The sequence below is a fragment of the Panicum hallii genome, chromosome 3 (assembly GCF_002211085.1).
Source record: "Panicum hallii strain FIL2 chromosome 3, PHallii_v3.1, whole genome shotgun sequence".
NCBI lineage: Eukaryota > Viridiplantae > Streptophyta > Magnoliopsida > Poales > Poaceae > Panicum > Panicum hallii.
The window spans coordinates 61,866,461-61,879,744 of record NC_038044.1 but is presented as its reverse complement, the minus strand read 5'-3'; the positions used below and the strand labels follow the sequence as shown (position 1 = coordinate 61,879,744).

The 13,284-nt window shown below is 42.4% G+C and overlaps 2 protein-coding genes across 7 annotated transcripts; one reads left to right on the top strand and one right to left on the bottom strand.

Moving 5' to 3' along the window:
• The first annotated feature begins 1,288 nt into the window (after positions 1–1,288).
• LOC112888072 (protein prenyltransferase alpha subunit repeat-containing protein 1-A-like) lies at positions 1,289–3,968 on the top strand. Of its 6 annotated transcripts, XR_003227710.1 has the most exons (7): positions 1,289–1,619; positions 1,716–1,738; positions 1,906–1,996; positions 2,437–2,511; positions 2,800–2,886; positions 3,112–3,494; positions 3,617–3,786. XR_003227710.1 is itself a non-coding variant. In XM_025954417.1 (6 exons), the coding sequence occupies exons 1-6, from the start codon at positions 1,521–1,523 to the stop codon at positions 3,929–3,931; spliced, it is 690 nt and encodes a 229-aa protein (XP_025810202.1). In that variant the 5' UTR covers positions 1,289–1,520; the 3' UTR covers positions 3,932–3,968. The 6 variants fall into 6 exon arrangements, 4 of the variants coding, with proteins under 4 accessions (XP_025810202.1, XP_025810205.1, XP_025810204.1 ...); XM_025954417.1 differs by lacking the exon at positions 3,112–3,494 and having other exon boundaries at positions 3,617–3,968; XM_025954420.1 differs by lacking the exon at positions 3,617–3,786 and having other exon boundaries at positions 3,053–3,494.
• Positions 3,969–8,243: 4,275 nt separating this feature from the next.
• Positions 8,244–12,093, bottom strand: LOC112885610 (putative transcription factor bHLH056). Its single transcript, XM_025951193.1, has 5 exons — positions 11,951–12,093; positions 11,419–11,731; positions 10,140–10,217; positions 9,362–9,430; positions 8,244–8,678 (listed from the first exon to the last, which is right to left on the bottom strand). Exons 1-5 carry the CDS (start codon positions 12,091–12,093, stop codon positions 8,244–8,246), a joined length of 1,038 nt encoding a protein of 345 aa, XP_025806978.1.
• Positions 12,094–13,284: the final 1,191 nt, after the last annotated feature.

The window sequence follows — 13,284 nt, the reverse complement described above, 5'->3', positions numbered from 1 at the left end:
ATAAAAATATTTTCAACTGCAAAGTTGTATAACTCATCAAGATGCACAATTTTTGTTTTGGTCATTTCTTCATTTGACAAAATAAATATAAATTTATTCACAAAACATATATATCTCTCTCATAGTTTATGAAACTATAAGAGAGATATATAAGATTTGTGAATAATATTAGAATTATCATGTCAGATGAAGAAATGATAAAATAACTAAAATAAACTTTGTCGATCTTGAGAAGTTGTTTGTGTGTAGGAGGTTGTGTGTTCGAAACCTATCATTGACAACTTATGGAAAATTGCTCAACTGTCAGTAGCTGGCTGTGCATGCCTCCCCCAATAAATTTATTTTCTTATTTCTTTTTTGGATTTTTTTCGATTTACATTTTGCCAAATGCTCCTCTTTGCCGACAGATTTTTCGCTGAGCGTTCTTTGGCGAGTGCAACACTTGGCAAAACTTTTACCAAGTGCGAAATAACTTTTGCAGGCACTCGGCAAAGAAGGTAAATCCGGTAGTGGTGCACGCGTGTCATCCGCCTCGTGTGCGCGTGCGGGCATGCCACCGCGTGTGCATCGATCGCCGGCCGTGTGTATATCTCTGCTGCCTGCGGCCACACTAACGACCACCAGCTGAGAGAGGATGATGAGAGGATGCTAGAACGGCCGGTACGGTTTAGCTAGCTAGACCCGGCCCGTGAGGAGCTAGCACAACGTACGTACGGTGCCGTCTTCTCTATCTCCGACCGGCGACCAGGCCAGCCGCCGCAGCACCGCGCGCGGCCGGTCACGGGGGGTGACGACGGCGGCGCATCTCGGCCGCGCCGGACGAGCCGGAAGAGGTTATGGCTGTTCATCCCAGGTAGATGAGCTAGCTGGATTGGTTAGAAACCATGGAGGGTATTTAGGGGATGCAGGTGGGTGTGGGTGCACAATGATATTTTATTGGTAAACTAAATAATTATAATAATATGCTATTATAGTTTATTTTTTCTTCTAAATTATTTATATATATTACTATTATAATTTATTTTATTAATTTTTTGATTGATCTAATAATTTAAAATAAATATAATTTACATCGTGGCATCCGTAGCGGTACTGGTAGATTCCGATGGCGGAATTGAAGAATACAACAGGTCTTGTGGCAAAGAGACCTGAGTGAGGGCCGGACTGGGTTTATATTCTTTGTACAAACTAGCAGCCCAACAGATATTGGTCCGTCTAGGTCCGAGGCCCAGCAAAGAGCTTTTTTTAGGCGCGTTTGCCTGCGGCCCAGTTCAGCCCAACAGAGCTGGATCGACGGAGCAGCACGCATTCGTCGCCGCCGCCGCCGCCGCCCCCGCCGCCGCAAAGCACCTCCTCCTGTGCTCCATGCCTGCTACCGCTTCCTCAAGTCCTCCGACTCCGAGCGGGCGTTTCCCGCCCCGATTCGGAGTCTCACCCTTCGACTTCTGATTTGATTCCGTGTTGGAGGGAGGGAGGGAGGGAGGGAGCTGCGACCGCATTTGCAAAGCAACCGAGACCCAATGGAACAAGAAGACGAATCAGCAGCAGCTGCAGCGGAGCAGCAGGCGGGAGGAGCAGAGGAGCAGCTTGCCGAAGATCTCCTCCACCACTTCGAGCAGGTTTGCGTCTTAAATGTTTTGCTGAACTGACTGCAATAAGCCAAGAAGAATGATGAGCTGCAATTGTGCGCGCTGATCCTTTCCTACTCACCGAAGAACGAGAGCACATGGAGCCATAGGTACAGCTCTTGTGCTTGTAAAAGAACTAAACCAGCGTGCCTGTCTGCTTGATAAAGTTCACCTACCTCTATCTATTTGGAGCTGGATTTCCTTGGGCACCAAATTATTATGCTGATTTGGATAACAATGAAAGAATGTTGCGTTTAAAAGTTAATGTCTGCCGCAGGAGATGGGTGTTAAAACAAGTTGCGGAGCAACATCAAGATATGGCAGAGCTTGTAGAGAAGGAATCTGTACTTGTGAAAGAGATAACAGAGGTTATAACTTATGAATACTTGCTTATTCAAACTGCCAACGGTGTCAACTTGTCTGAGCTCATGCTCGCCATATTGTAATATTCCACGTTGTTTCTTATGTAACTGGTACAAAGCTTCGTCTACACAAGTAGCTGCAGACAGTATGCAGAAAGATTAATTTTACACCTTTTGCAGAGGTTAAAGATTAACTAGTAACTACCCTGCATGGAGACATCGATGACGGCTTGTTCCTTACATGACAAGAAAATAGGTCCGGATAAATGATTCAGACTGATAAAAAAATTCCTTACCTATCATTCTTAATCTTGTAACTGGACTTCCTAGCACTACCATGAAGAGCAAAGCTTTAATCTTGGCCATCACTGTTACGATTTTGTTGAAACATACATAATGTCTCCTCGTCAGTTACCATGAGGAGCATTTAATTTCTGTTTCTGAAGGTGCTGGATGAACAGAAATCAACAAGATGGAGTGAGCAACATGTTGCTGATAATTATTGCTTTCACTACCGCCGGGTTAGTAGCTTCCTTATGTGTGTTGTTAGTACTACACAATACTTCAAAGCAATTTTTTTATTACTTGATGATTTTTATAAGGGCCTGTAGCATTGGCATTGTTAGACAGCCTGCACAGTATGTTTGCAAATGAATTTCCAGAGCTTTTGAATGCACACCATGCTTTAGACTTAGTGTTATTTTGAACTTCGATTTGTTGACACACCCCTTTCCTGTTTGCTAACCAGTCTGATTAATAATAGCATATATATTTACGAACATGCCTTTTTGTTGCATCCATGCATGCAGTACCTGCTGCTTGCACCACTGGACAGTCGCCTGGGGAACGGAGAGGATTCCTTCAGTTGTGAATCAGAAATTTGCCTGTTATGGAAGGTATGATGAGCTCCATCAAAGCTAATTACATTTTTGCTACAGTTCTTTGTGTGCACTTTAGCGGTCTAGCCATCGTATCCTCTGTTTCCATTATGAATGTGAACAGAGCAGAAACAAAAGATGCATGTGCATATCATTGTATTTTACAACATTGGTTTTTCTTTAGGCCATGGCTAGTTGATACCAACCATCCCGGTGCAAAGTTAGTTGTATATGATCTTACAGGAGGAGCTGAGGTGGTAATGTGGTATGCGATGCTGATCAGACCCGGAGAGAGGTTTGGAAGTCATAAATTCGCCTGCTGCTGTTCTTTCAGTTGGTGATTACGGTCGGTCTAGTGTACGTTTGCCTGTGCTTGTTGGTGTGCTGTATTGCTGCAGTCGTTGTGGAACCACAGTCGGCTACTTTCGCAACAGTGGATACAGCCTGCTTGCTGTCAAAGAAACCTGCCCCTCATCCACATCCCAGGTGGATCTGTCCAACATCTAGGAGATAGGCCTGCTGTCAGAGTGCCTGAATGATCCTGCAGATGAGTTTGAGGAGCTCACACGTCCAAGCGGAGCTTTCTTCAGCACTCTACAAGTAGTCTACATTCTGTGGATACAAAGGCAACAACACCGCTTTTACGCAGCTTGCTTCTATAATAACCGTGTATTTGCTACAATAGATTCATATGTGCTGAAGGGTCTAGGTTTAACAGGGAAATTGTTGCGTGTTTTGTTGGATGCAGCAAGTCCGGGCTCTGAAAGGGAAAGCTGGAAGAGAGGCTGCATTCCGTTTCCATTGGGAGGCTGAAAGACTTACTGGCAAGAGCCTGCCGACCGGACAAGAGGCAGCTGTGGATGAATCTGCTTGGCCTGGACGATCGATCACAGTGAACAACATGTCATTTCTTAAGTGTTTGCTTCAGGTCCTCTGTAATTGCAAGTTCGACTATAAACAGGGGGTTGGGGGTCTAGCTTGGGGATTACCGGCAACCCACTATAGCCAAAGAGGTGTAATGTTTGGTTCAGAACAATGTTGCTTGTTTTTCCCTACTATTTGAATTCACGTTGGCGGATGAATAATATTGCTTGACATCAGACCGTGACACATTACAAACCAAAATTTAGCATTTAAACAAACAGGGTAAATTAAATTTACAAACAAATTACAACGGAACACGAGGCATGTACGTTTCATATGGGAGTGTTTCGCCTCGGCCCTAAACTACGACATTATTTTAGGAAAATAAAATGACCCCAAACCATGAGGTATAGCATGGATAAACTTGACCAAATGCTACCAGTTGAAACTTTACAATTAAATGCACTCAAACCATGAACTACATTGTGTAACAACTATGGTTGTTTTCCCCTAAATTATGACCACATTTTGGAACAACAAAATGAGCCTTGAACTATGTGTGGTCTTTAGCAATGCCAAAATCGACCTTTAAACTGAGAAGTGGAATCTCCAAAATTTGCAATTCTGCCTTATGCCAAGAAACAAAAATGGCTTCACACCCTGATTTTGTAAGGCAAAAAAATTGAACAGAAAAAATACCCATATTCAAAATTTAAATAGATTCCACCAAACCTTGCACAACACAATAAGGATGATGCATGCAAGTGGTGACACTAGTTGGTAGTAGTGAGTTAGTTAGCTACTAACCTTATTACAAAACTTGCATCCCCAAGGACAATGTATATATACTACCGTTTGATATGAGAAGAATATTTGTTGTTTTATGCTCAAAATTATATATGATATCTTATATTCAGAGATCAAACTTGATCCGTGACAACTAGACTAATACAGTAACTCAATCATTTAATGTAATTATGCGCTTGCATTCAAATCGATTTTTACCATAGACTCTTGAATTATATATACTAAAATGTTATAGTCACGTAATAGTGCTCTATAAGCACAACCCATTTACATATAACGATACATAAATAATTACAGATGTATTATTATACATGCATCCTTCTAGACGGTAGCATGATATTCTGCATAGGACGTCTCCAACTGTGCTAACATTAGCACTTTGTCGTACGTGGCAAAGAGAATAAATGAAAAAAAAAGGAGAAAATCATATGTTTTTTTTAGGTGGAGTCTGGATCCTAGCCGCTAATAATAGTTAGCTGGCTAATAGCTATAGCTAAAATTAGCTATCTAGGTAGAAGGTGTTTGAATCTAGCAGCTAATAGATTGTCCGAAATGTAGTCGGAGTTGTTAAATATCAAAAATGCCCTTAGCATTATATAGCTCCAGCAGTCCAGCCAAACATGAAAAGGATAAGGCCATAGGGGCGGATTAGTCATTTTGCCATCCATTAGCTGATATCAGCTGGGTTGGGCCAGCTAAAGGGATAAGGTTAGCTGGTGCCCGGCTAACTGTTAACTGATATATTAGCTACCACCGTTGGTATCCTTTGGTAACTAACAATTAGCGAGCTAGGTGGATCCAAACGGGATTGAGGTAGACAACGATTTTGCAGTGTTCGTGTTTGCTAGCTCAGAAAAAAAAAACAGAGTGACGTGCTGAAATGGTTGGGTTCATGAATGTGTGGATCAACTTTTCCGACAAGAAGTCATGATTAACTAGAATAATATTAGAAAAGCAATTGCAAGATTTGAAATAGTAATTGGTCCTATAGGATCACTCATTATGCTATCTTTGGAGAGATATAGATGACAACCCCATCTAAGCTAGCTAACTTTACTGTTGAAGACGTTGTAACACGCATAGACTTAAGGAGCCCATGCCACAACTGACTAATAATATGCGCTTCCGTGTTACGCTCTACACTCTCTTTTGATCTATTTCTAAAATAATTTTTTTCTCTTTTTTTGATAGTTCTATTTGAGATGCTGTCTCGAGTTTGACGCGGACAGTCGTTTCAGTTCTCGTGCACAGTAACTCCTTTAGAAAATGCTGATGCATACATGTGATGACATCGATGCAGGAGAGTTCTCATAGAAAATTGTTTCCACTAACGGGGAGTATATGATGACGTGATTGATTTGATGATAAGTCGGATCTTTCTTAATCATTATGTTAAGATAAAATCGATACATCAAGAGAGAATAGTGAAGGGAATATCCTGTCTCCCCTTCAACTCAACACAAAATTAATGTGGCTATTCTTACAGTCTACTTACACAAACTTGTATTGTACTTGCTCTTAAGCCATAGTTCTCGCATGCTGAAGAGCAGGAAGGGAAAGTTACAGTCTTCCTATGCAATCAAGAAGTTTAGCTAACATATATGTATTCCCTGTAAAATAAAACGAACTGAAGTCGACTGGGGATTCGCCGGCGGTGGTGCGAACGTACTGAAGCAGCTTGGAACGAATCTGAACTGAAGAAGGTAAGTCCATGCATGGTGTCTATTTTTTTTTTTGCGGATACATGCATGGTGTCATGCCCTCTCCAAACATGCATATACAGCATAACTGTATTTTTTTTCCCGAAGATTAAATACATGTATTGCACGGACACAACAAGGAACTTTAGCGGTTGATGAGCTATGCTTAGTTCGCAACACGTGTATGTATTTCGTATGCGATATATATGTTGGTAATCTCATCTCGTAAGCGTATATGCATGCTCAGGTTTTAGATTGTTATGTTGTCCAAGAGGATTAGTTTTGTTTTAATCTAATTGTGCTCGGTTATTTATATAAGTAAATTAATTGTGATTTTTTACGTGTATAGTTTTTTTATATAATTTTATATTTGAACAAATTATATAAGCTTAAGAATCTTAAGAAAGTTTAACATCTCAGACCAATTTTGATCCTCTCTCTCCTACTCTCCTATTCGCAAGCGTGGTGGCCGGTGGGAAGGTGGCGCCGGCCGCCGCCGGCCGGGCACCAAGTCCTCACTGCTCGCCGGTCGATCGGGGTCGCCTCGGGCTATCCACCGGTGCCGCATGCTTGCACACGTGGAGGGGGGCTTTGCCACATACGACGTGCATGTTGCACCACGTGCGTTCATAAGCTCTGCTGATCGACTCAGCTCTGATCTATAAAAAAATGCTGACCATGCATGGCGGCCATGCCTGTCTACTTTTCCTTTCCGGCTGCTTCTTCAATTCCTGTACAGTTTCCACTTGCCGAGTTCCCCACCCCCGGAGCTTATGAACCTTGGGACTGGCGCTGTGCCTCTGTTGGATGGAGCCACCAGAGTTTACTGCCTGCTCCCTTCGTACGAAGGGTTCAAAATTTATATATTTTAGAACTTTCGTCTATTATTTAATTTTTCTTAACTCTTAGCTACATACTTAAATTTTCTATTCTTCCCTTCCCTATTTAATTTTAGAAACAACTTTAATTATAGCTTGTAAACGAAGAAATCTCGAAAGGTACATATATCTTTTGTTCTCTTTTATTCTGTCTTAAAATTACTAGAATAGCTTATATTATAGGATGGAGGGAGTATATGTATCGAACCCTAGCTAGATTTTGAGAAGTAGCTTGGTTATTTCTTCTAATAAATCAATTTGTTGTATGTTCACCGGTTGACAGATTTTTTACCAATTAATTTGATAGTTTTCGTAAGCTAATTGGGAAGCTTTTTCTTGTTAATTGCACACAGGGTGTTATGCATGCTAGCAAAGCTTGTATATTGCAGAACACCGTAGCAAAAGGTTGTTCAAAGACAGAATGGAATACATCCAAATTAAAATTAGTAACAACCTGATTAGATTAAATAATCCAATCCTTAAAAATTAATGTTTTAAAATATGAAAATAATTATCTGAAAAGCAAACCACAAGATCCATGATTCTCTTGATGGTCATCGAGGTAGGAATTTGCATTGGGTGATAGAGATTTCTGGTCGAATTGAAGCTGAGTTTAATTTCTTATACCCCAAAACTCAAGTAATTGTAGGAGTTACTGTGAATTTGTGATAAGATGAGACAATCCAACAGGGGAGTATGGGAGTACTCATCTAGGAGTACCTTACAAGAGAATATATACATGCCCATGCGGTGCTACATATGATGTGATGACAAGAGTCTGAGTCTCTCTGTCAACATACTACGTGCTACTCCTGTCTAGCTAAGCATGCTAATAGAATGGATCCATAAGAAGGATAAGTCCAATATATCTTTTACTTTACCATAGCTTTGAACTGAACAATCCGATTAGTAATTAAATATAGATCGACCTGAACATTTGCTAAGTAGCAAATAAATTAACCAATACAACACCTCATTATTAAACCTCCTGCTGAGAGCATTACTAACCGCTTCATCTAGCAAACACAAGGAACAATTTGCATGCAGCTGCGACCGAGAGTTCTTGTTGTTAACAATGTGAACGGCGATGAAGAACACCAAGGCTCTTGGTTGGCTCAACTCAAGTTCAGTGTTTCTGGCGCTGGCTCCTCCCGCCCTTCCCCTTTCTGCTGCCTGAGCCATGTCGAGGGCTGGCAGACGACCCCCCGGCACCTCCCGGCGCAATCGCCGCGGCCCTCGGAGGAGCCGCCGCCGGGTACAGGGGCACCGCGGATGCAGATCCAGGCATCATCACCGGCACGGCCGCAGGGTAGTGGTGGGGCATCTGAAGCATGGCCCCGAAAGGAACCATCGTCGTCGGAGCGGGGGCGAGGACCACAGAAGCTGCTGGCATCATCGGCACGGCGACCGGCGGCGCCCCCGGAGCCGCGTACTGCGATGGCAGGACAGGAACCGTCGCTGCCGCCGCTGGACGGGCAGGGCCGATGGACATCGCCTGGACATGTTGCTGCAGCGATTTCATGTACTGGATGGTGTGGTCCAGCGTCGAGGCCTGGTTGGACTGAAAATGTTCACAGACAGAAAAAACCCGACAATCCATGTCATCAGAACTCAGAAGACGACTACACTGAACACAGCAATCACGCATGCATAGCCAGGCAGATTATGTATGAAACTGTTATATATATATATATAGTATAAGTTTTATCTACACTCACCAGTAGCTACTCTCACTATCAGTATATCACCATGCATATGTCCACGTACTCATTTACGCTTTGAGTATGTTAATATACTAATTCTAATATACAAAATTTTTTAAAAACATCCCTAATTTTTTTAAATATATCATGATTATATATTAGTACTAGTATATAAAAATGAGTATGTCCATATACTTCATGTCACATACTTAAAATATATATCATCACATATGGTCTAGTATGATCACATACACCTTTTATATACCTTTCGTTAGGTTAGATATGATCTACATCATAAGATACACATATAGGAGTAGCTACACGCGCGTGTAGAATAGATTATATATATATATATAAATCGGAACAGGTCGAACGATGAGATATGCATCGCCACGAGGGGACAAATTCTTGAGTTCAGTAAATTTATTCAGATGGGCATCATATCTGTTGCAAACTCAGTTTTGATGATCTCTCCTGAAGAACTAGTGGTGGGCATATAAAAATTGGAGCTATTTGCTGCACGCAGTGATCTCACGCTCACCTTGTTGTCGCATCCTGGGACGAGCTGCTGCAGGGTCCTGAGCCGCTCGTTTATCTTGTGCCTTCGTCTCTGCAAGCGGATTATGACTTTCATACTGCAACTATTAATACAATGTGAGACGACTAACACTGTAACTAAGAGCCTTATTAATTATGGAGTAAAATGCACCGCTGGTTCTCGAACTTGGCTTGAGGTGTCATTTTAGTCCCCAAACTTTCAAAATGCATATTTAGATCCTCATACTTGCTAATCGTATCCAAATTATTAGTTTTAAGTTATAAAATAAAAATGTTCAACTTATATGGAGCTTACATGTGGGTTCAAATTTTATCCTTGAAATTTTCTAATAAAATTTTCTGCTCAACTCTTGTACTTTCAAAAAAAATTCAATGCCGAATATTTTCTTTGCCAAAATTTCCTCAAAATTTATCCTTTTATTTTCTATCTTTTACAAATTTGATCATATAAGTTTCTTGTTTTACAATTTTTCTATATAGACCTTTTGTATTTCAATATATTTGTACAAGTAAATTGGTATGAGTTATTTTTGTGCGTATATAATTTTTTATTTGAACAAATTATATAACTTTTGATTTAGCTTAAACAACTGTGATTTGGACCTCACGTGATACAATTAATAAGTTTAATGAGGATCTGAATGTGTATTTTAAAAATTAGGGACCAGGATGACACTCCGAGCCAAGTTTGAGGACCGGCGATACATTTTACTCTTAATCTTAATCATGTAAGAAAGACAAGGTTGCACGTGCCGACATACCTTCTCTGTCAGGTTGTGTGCTTCTGCATGGTGAGACCTCCTTGAAGATCCTCCTGCTGATGACGGCTTTCTCATCTCCTATATATCCGAGGCCAGGGAAAAAAACAAATAGGTAATAAGAACTCGATCAATTCAAGTTGCAAATTATTCGCTCAACTCCGTCCCTAAGTTTCTAGAGACGCCACCATCAACACCTAGAAACTAAAATATTTTATCAACACTGTTAATGATAACACTGTCTCGAGATTATTTTTAACAGTGCTGATATAATATTTTTAACAGTTACCTAAAGTCTAAAGTCATGTTGTAGCACCTGGCTTGGTTTGTACACACCCCCCCGGGGCCGGGATTCGGCCCGGGGCGGTCGGCCCGGGTGATCAGACTACATGGCCAGGCCTGAACTCTCCTATATGAACATACATGCATGTATAGATATGTATCTGTGCTCATGCATGGGATATGATGTATTGTCCCTATTCCTAGCGTGGTCACGTCGAGATATTTGTCGTCTGAGGGTGTGTTCATTTCTTACCCTCTAAATTTTAGACCCATCACATCAAAGAGAATCTTATCATTTAGAAGTATTAAATAAAGTCTAATTACAAAACTTTTTGCACAGATGGGTGCTAATTCGCGAGACAAATTTAATGAGTCTAATTAATCCATAATTTGCCACAATGATGTTACAGTAATCATCCGCTAATCATGGACTAATATACCTCATTAGATTCGTCTCGTGAATTAGCCCTGGGGTTCTGCAATTAGTTTTGTAATTAGACTTTATTTAATACTTCTAAATGACAAGATTCTCTTTGATGCGACCCCTCTAAACTTTAGGCCCCAGCAAACGAACACACCCTCAGTCTGAACGAATGGTCCTCCAAACACTCTAGACCCTGAATCTAGCTAATGGTATGGACTATAGTGATTAGACAATGCAATGGTTAGAGGACAGTTCTAGTGGCCGGCGAACAGATCGAGTGAGGTACCAGAAAATATCAACGCAATTGTTTGCCGGCCCGGCCGGCCTGCATATAGATACAATTTCCGAGAGCCTGACCTCTATATATGGTGTCCACACTTAGCTTGTTTATCGTTCCATATTTTATAACAAGATTAAAAGTGCTATTTTACATGTATAAATAATGGGTTGTTCAAGAACTAACGATGGAGAATATAGAGAATATTGGAAGGAACGATTCAAAATTTGAATTTTCGAAGTGCTGTCTTTTGTTGATTTAGTTTGTATCCCTATGTATAGATGCACAGGCACACGTACCTGCATCCCTTCCGTCACCGCTGGAAGCTTTCCTTTGGATTCCGTCGTCGTCGACGCATTATCGCTCGATCCCTTCGCCGCCGGCACATCGTCCCGGCCACCGCAGTCGTTGACGGCGAGCTCCTCGCCCCTGACGATCGTGCACAGCCACGCCGCCATCTGGCCCTCCGACGGCGGTTCGAACCGCACCTCGGGCGGCGGTGGCGACGACCAGTGGTAGGATTCGGCGGCCGGCCGCATCGTCCTCAACCCCGGTGCGCCGCCGGCTCCTCCTCCTCCTCCTTGTTCGCACACCAGCTCGAAGAGATCATCCCTGTACAGGAAAGGTAGTACGCGATCGAGTCAGAGTGAAAAACATAGCACCGATGGTTGATGCAAGGCGTCAATTTTGCTATATATATCATGCCGTACGTGCCTGGAAATACATGCACTCACGTAGACGACGCAACACCGATGGTCTTGCTAGATGCACGTGACTGTATGCATGCATATATATGGTGCATCTACATGAGTGACGAAGAAGATCAATCACGGGCTGACGACGTACGTGGAGTAGTCCGTGATCATGTCCACGCTGGTGTCGCCGCCGCCGGCAGCGGCGGCGGCGGCGGCGGCCTCACCAGCGTCGTCGGGGTAGCGCCACCATGGAACTGCAGCATGGCCGGGGCAGTTCATCTCCCTCAATATACAGACTCCGTACTCCTTATTAGTCCTTGCAAAAAAAAAAAAACTCCTTACTAGCAAGTGAGAGTGTTCTTGTTCGGACGAGGTCGTACAACTGCGTACCTCTTTCTATATATAGTGGCCGGGGAGGCGGCGGCAGGACGACGGTTGGGGGAGAGAGGCAAAACACGGCTTTGTACCGCCGCCGCCGTTGAATAGTCTACGTACGATGCAGACACCAAGGTAGAAGGCGACGAGTTAGGTCACGTGATCTGGCTTTCAGACCTCCTTGATGACGACCGATCGAGCTTGTCGCCTTGTCCGAACGCGAGATCGGCGGGTCCGTGGTCTACGGGGAGTCGGCGGCCCAGACCGGAATCCATGTTCCCGCGCGCGGAGGCACCACCGGCGCCGCCGGGGCTGTTCCATGGAGATCGATGCTCCGGCAGGGGAGCTGCACGGCATTGGTCGAGAATGACTCGTTCGGTTGTCATTCTTACCCTTTTTATCTCCATCGGCTTGTCTCCGGAAGCTACTTCCTCCGCTCCTGTTTTAACTTTACTCTAAATCAAATTTCATCAATTTTGACAAACTTTATGGAGAAAAGCATAAACCTCTATAACATCAAATTATTTTTTAGTTTTTATATAATATACTTCTCTGTTCTAAAATATAGCTATGTTAAGAGTTCATAACTAAGCAGTACCCCTCAAGAAAGAAGTTAGAATGGGTAACCCATTCCATGGATATAAGAGCATTTCTAACAGATTACTCATATTTTATATCCAAACCACACTCTCTCTATTACCAGTAACTACTTTTATATTTTTAGTAATATTTGCTGCAATAGATTACCAAAATCCAATCACCAAGGACAGAGTAGAGGGATGAATCCCCTTCATTTAGATGAGAGAGATTACCAAAAACTTTTAGGTAATAGGGATTGGATTGGTAATACGTTGAAGCACCTCAATCACTAAGATATTAATTTTTTGATATTGGAAAGAGGGATGAGTAATCTGTTGGAGATGCTAAAAGCCTTTCCCTTCACCGCATGTTTTGTCGTTCTACTCCCAAATCACCAAAATGAAGTGCTTGATCTCCCCCCTGGCACCAAATTCCCGCTCGATACACATCGCTCCTCTCTCTCAGCACTGAATCAGCGCGAGTTCCACATCCAGAAGCAATCTATCGGCAGCGCCG